The sequence below is a fragment of the Microtus ochrogaster genome, unplaced genomic scaffold (assembly GCF_000317375.1).
Source record: "Microtus ochrogaster isolate Prairie Vole_2 unplaced genomic scaffold, MicOch1.0 UNK64, whole genome shotgun sequence".
NCBI classification, from domain to species: domain Eukaryota; kingdom Metazoa; phylum Chordata; class Mammalia; order Rodentia; family Cricetidae; genus Microtus; species Microtus ochrogaster.
The window spans coordinates 1942064-1948107 of record NW_004949162.1 but is presented as its reverse complement, the minus strand read 5'-3'; the positions used below and the strand labels follow the sequence as shown (position 1 = coordinate 1948107).

General features: G+C 40.9%; 1 protein-coding gene across 1 annotated transcript in view; it reads right to left on the bottom strand.

The window, feature by feature from the left end:
• Positions 1–214, bottom strand: part of LOC101985690 (poly(rC)-binding protein 2-like) — a 1827-nt gene extending 1613 nt beyond the window's left edge. The window contains 2 exon segments of the mRNA XM_026777411.1: positions 98–151; positions 154–214. Coding sequence (XP_026633212.1) covers positions 98–151; positions 154–214 — 115 coding nt within the window.
• Positions 215–6044: the final 5830 nt, after the last annotated feature.

Sequence of the window (6044 nt, the reverse complement as noted above, 5' to 3'; positions counted from 1 at the left end):
TGTAAACCAGGCTGGTCTCGAACTCACAGAGATCCACCTGCCTCTGCCTCCCGAGTGCTGGGATTAAAGGCGTGCGCCACCACCGCCCGGCTCTCGTGCATCTTCTTAACAGATTCTCCTTTCTTTCCGATGATACTGCCAACTTCCTTTCATGCATAAGTACCCTGATAGTAAGAGTGACATTTAATCCACCTTCAATCACACCAGTGTTCATGTCTAGTAGTTACAGGGAGCTGGACTTTTGAGTGGTGAAGTCTTTGGTCACTGGTGGAAGTGAATGGCAAAACTGGAGGCTCCAGTTGACTGAGGGGAAAAGGTGAGCAGGGGGGAAGGGGAAGGGCGGGAGGCCGGGGGCGGAACAATAGGGGCCAGTGGGAAGACTAGCCCTGCCCCCTGCTGGCGGGCGGAGGAGGGGGATGGAAGGAGAAAGAGACCCTGGGGTGGGTGGAGGGCTGGCTGGTGGGCGGGCAGGAGAGGGTGCAGGTGCCTCTGCTGGTCTGGGCAATAAAAATGGGTTTAATTAATATATAAGAGTTAGCCAATAAGAAACTAGAGCTAATGGGCCTAGTTAATTTAATAAGACAGTGATTTAATTAATACAGTTTCTGTGTGATTATTTTTGGGCTAAGCGGTTGGAAACCAAGTGGCCTCCTCACAACAAATCTAGAGGAAAGAGCTGATGCAGAATCCATGGAGGAATCCTGCTAATTGGATTGCTACCCATGACTTACTCACTTTACCTTCTTATCCCAGGACCACCAGTCCAGGGATGCCAGTACCCACACTGAGCTGGGCCCTTTCACATCAAACATCAATCAAAACTAAAAGAGCTACAGGCTTCCCGTAAGTCAATCTGATGGTGACATTTCCTCACTCGAGGTTTCCTTTTCTAAAATAACCCCAGGATACATGATGTTTACATAAAATTGCACATACTCTGTAGTGGGAGGCTGATTGTTGGTTCCCAGCTGCCCAGCCAGCTTAGACCTGAAATAATCACACATAAACTGTATTAATTAAATTGCTGCTTGGTCCATTAACTCTAGCTTCTTATTTGGCTAACTCATATAAATTTAACCCTTCTCTATGAATCTGTATATGCCACATGGCTTTGGCTTTCGGGCAAAGTTTTGGCATGTCTGACTCTGGTGGCAGCTCCATGGCATCTCTCTGACTCCACCCTTCTTTCTCCCAGCATTCAGTTCTGTCTTCCCCACCTACCTAAATTCTGCTTTGCTATAGGTCTAAAGCAGTTTCTTTATTCATTAATGGTATTCAAGCATACAGAGGGAAATCCCACATCAATATTCTAATTCAAAAGGCAGGACTTTCTTTCTATTCTCTGCCCTCTTGCCAACAACACCTGGAATTTACTACTTGTCTGTCATTTTTGTCTAAAATAGTAATAAGAATGCCTCAGAGCTTACTTCTAAGTCACTTTTTAAATTATTTTATCAAGGACACTAAGAACTTGTAAAAGAAAACTCATGTTGCCCAGCAAGAGTGGAAATATTCATATTTTAATTAGCCTATCTACTTTCTCCCATATATATCAGACAACACTGAGGAAAACTAGTGACACTGAAAAATATTAGGTCAAAAACTGGTAAATTGAGTGTGAGGTTAGATAAAAGAAAAGATGAAATTTCTAATGTGTACTATATTAATAAATTTACTTATGTTTAATACTTAATTGCAAGGTTGAATGAGATGAAAATACAATCTTATGCACATTGCTATTTGTAATTCATTGCATATTTATTTTAAAATTTTTGTTATTTGTTGGTGCTAGAAAGAAGGGTCACAATTAAGAATTTTAGCTGCTTTCAAAGAGGTCCTAGGCCCATTACACCGACATCCACATGACAATTCACAGTCATCTGTAACTCCAGTCCCAGGGTATGCCACACTCTATTATGGCCTCCATGCATATATGCAGGTGGAAAATTATAGCCTATTTAGTGATAAAGATAACCAAACATAACTACAACATTCTAGTAATCACCAATCATTGAAGTTTAAATCACTCAAGCAGCCTGATAGGTTTTTAAAATTTATTTATTTATTTTACATCTCAATTGTAGTGTCTTCTCTCTCTTCTCTTCCCATTCCTTCTTTCCAACTCCCCTCTGCCCTACTCCATGTACTCCTCCTCCATTTCTGTTCAGAACTGGGAAGGCCTCACATGGATTTCAACAAAACATGGCATATCAAGTTGTAGAAGGAATAAACACCTCCCTCGTATTAAGGCTGGTCAAGAAAACCCAGCATGAAGAATAGTGTCCCAAAAGCCAGTAATAGAATCAGAGATAGTCCCTGCTGCCAATGTTAGGAGTTTCACTTCAAGACCTAGCCATGCAACTGTCACATATGTGTAGAGAGCCTAGGTCATACCCATGCAAGCTCCCTGTTTTTCAGTTCAATCTCTGTGAGCCCTTATGAGCCCAGCTTAGTTGATTCTGTGGGTTTTTTGTGATGTCCTTAATCCCTTTGATTCATACAATCCTTCCTCCATCTCTTAAGCAGGATTCCCTGAGCTTGGCCTAATGTTTGACTGTGGGTCTCTGCATCTGTTTTCACCAGTTAGTGGGTTCAGTCTCTCTGACGACAATTGGATTAGGCACCAAATATATGAGTATAGCAGAATTTCATTAAAAATGTTGACATTTTCCCCTCTATACATATTTGTTTTTATCCTAGGTCTCTGGATTATCTAACCTCTGTGTCTTGGAATTCCAGTGTCAGAAGTGGGCTCAATCTCATGGCATGGGTCTCAGACTGGACCAGTCATTGGTTTACCACTCCCACATTCTCTGTATTACCTTTACCCCAACACATCCCATGAAAAGGACAGATGATAGGTCAAAAGTTATATGGTTGAGTAGGTATCCCAGTCCCTCCACTGGAAGACTTGCTTGGACACTGGAGATGGCCAGTTTAGGATATGTCTTTACTGTTGCTAGGAATCTTACTTGTTGTTACCCTTTTAGATTACAGTGAGTTTTCCTTGCATTCACCAGGTTTCTCCCTGACCGAAAAATGCCCCTGTCCAATCATTTCTTTGAGTATGCATGTCTTCCATCTACATTCCAACCTGATCCCTCATGTTATCATCACCAGCCACTCCTTGTTCACCCACAGGGTTGTAGATGGAAGTTTTTTTTTCGACCTGATCCACAGCCATTCAGTCCCAAATAAACATACAGAGGCTTTATTAATTATAAACTCTTTGGCCTATTAGTTCAGATTTATTATTAACTAGATCTTACAAGTTAAATTAACCCATAATTCTAGGGTATGTTTAGACACATGGCCTGGTACATTATTCAGTGAAGCATTCTCATCTTGCATCCTCTGTATCTGGCTGGTGACTGATTCCCTGCCTTTCCTCTTCCCAGAATTTTCCTAGTCTGGTCACCCACCTATATTTCATGCCAGGCTACTGGCCAATCAGTGTTTTATTAAACCAGTATGAGTGAGAAATCTTTATAGTGTACAAGAACATTATCCCACAGCATTTTACCCTTATTTTCAAAATTAGAGCTTTCAATCTAATCTCCTTTGTTTAGCTATTTTCCTTACCATTATCTGTAACGATTTGTAACTAGCACAGTAAACAAAGACAAATAACCATAATCCATTTATTGTGAATATGGGCCTTTTTTCTAGGCTACTTCCTGCTGATTGGGGGTGCTGATAATTTGGGGCTCACAAAGAAAATTTAGAATTTTGGTTAAAGTCCTGACTACAGTATTCTATGAGGCTAGATCATCTTAGGCAGTAATCTTGAAGCCGTTCTGGATGTAGAACTCAGAGGAAACTGCAGCAGGGTACTCTAACACATTGGATCATCTGTGCCATCCAATCTTATTGGAGACTTTTAAGGGGGGTCCTTATAAATCTGACCACATTGAACCTGATAGAGGAGAAAGTGGGAAGTGACCTTCAATGCATGGACACATGAGACCATTTCCTAAATATAACCCCAATAGCACAGACAAGAGTATCAACAAATAAATGTGACCTCTTGAAACTGAGAATCTTCTGTAAAGCAAACGACACTGTCAATAAGACAAAAAGGCAGCCTACTGAATGGGAAAAAAATCTTCTCCAATCCCACATCAGACAAAGGACTGATCTGTAAAATATATAAAGAACTCAAGAAATTAGACATTAAAATTCTAAATAACCCAACTAAAAATTCTAAATAACCCAATTAAAAAGTGGTGTACTGAACTAAACAGAGAATTCTCATCAGAAGAATTCCAAATGTCCAAAAGATAATTAAGGATATATTCTTCATTCTTAGCTATCAGGCAAATGCAAATCAAAACTACCTTGAGATACCATCTTACACCTGTCAGAATGGCTAAGATCAAAATCACTAATGATAGCTTATGCTGGAGAGGTTGTGGAGCAAGGGGAACACTCATCCATTGCTGGTGGGAATGCAAACTTGTGCATCCACTTTGGAAATTAGTGTGGCAGTTCCTAGAAAACTGGGAATCAACCTACCTCAGGATCCAGCAATTCCACTCTTGGGAATATATCCAAAGGATGCTTAATCATACTACAAGAGCATTCATTCAACTTTGTTCATAGCAGCATTATTAGTAATAGCCAGGACCTGGAAACAACCTAGATGCCCCTCAACTGAAGAATGAATAAAGAAAGTGTGGTATATTTACACATTAGAGTACTATTTAGCAGTAAAAAAATATCATCTTGAATTTTGCATGCAAATGGATGGAATTAAAAAACATCATCCTGAGTCAGGTAACTCAGGCTCAAAAAAAAATATGGTATGTACTCACTCATAAGTGGATACTAGTCATAAACAAATGTAACATGCATATAGCTCAGAACACTAGAGAAACTAAGTACTAATGTGAACCCAAAGAAAAACATATATAGACCCACCTGGAAATGTGAATCTTTTTCTTCTCCTTCTCCTTCTCCTTCTCCTTCTCCTTCTCCTTCTCCTTCTCCTTCTCCTTCTCCTTCTCCGTCTCCCTCTCCCTCTCCCCCTCCCCCTCCCCCTCCCCCTCCTCCTCCTCCTCCTCCTCCTTCCTTAGATTTAGTTTTTTCATGATGCCCTAGATTCCCTGGATGTTTTTTTTTGTTAACAGATTTTAGATCTAACATTTTTTTGACTGATGAATCCATTTCTCCTATTGTACCTTCAACTCCTGAGATTCTCTTTTCCATCTCTTGAATTCTGTTGGTGATGCTTACATCTGTATTATCCAGATTTTCTATTTCCTGATTTTTCTCAGTTTGTGTTTACTTTATTGTTTCTATTTCAATTTTCATTTCTTGAAGAGTTTTTTAACCTGTTTTTTCTTGGCTTTCTTGGCATTTCTGATCTGACTAGGGGTCCTCTGGAGTTCAGAAGTTGAACTAGCTTCTGATGGGATAGGAGGCTTCTATCTCATTTACTGGGAGTTGTGCTGGTCTTTGTGCTTCAGAATGATGGTCTGGCATCTGAGAAATGGAATTCTGGGCTGGCCTCATGGAGTAAAAGGCTTCTACCAGAGATGTTGTCTGGGATATGATGATGAAGAGAGAGGAGCAGTTGGAGTCATGCTGAGTAAATGAAGGTAGGGTGGTATTCCTTCTTACCTTGTGTTCAGGATGCTGGTCTGGCCTCTGGTAGGTAAGAGGCTTCCTCCAGAGATCTGGGCCAGGATCAAGTTGGAAGGAGTACCTCCTTTTAGGATTGTGCTGGGCTAGGCAGATGGGGGATCGAGTGTGGTGGTGGCTTACCTGGTTTTCAAGCCTGGTCTTTGATGCAGTGGAAAGCTTTCTCCAGAGGTGTGAGCTGGGGCATGGTGACAAGGAGAAGAGGAGCAATTGGTATTATACTGGGCAGGCACAGGCAGTGTGTATGTGAAGTCTTACCTGGGGTTCAAGATGCCAGACTGGCCTCTAGGAAGTGGGAGGTTTCCTTCGGAAGTGTGGGCTAAAATCAGGTGTTCTGTGTTTCTATTTTTTTTGTTAGTTTTTTTTTTATTAAGAAAGAAAAAAAAAATTTCCGCCTCCTC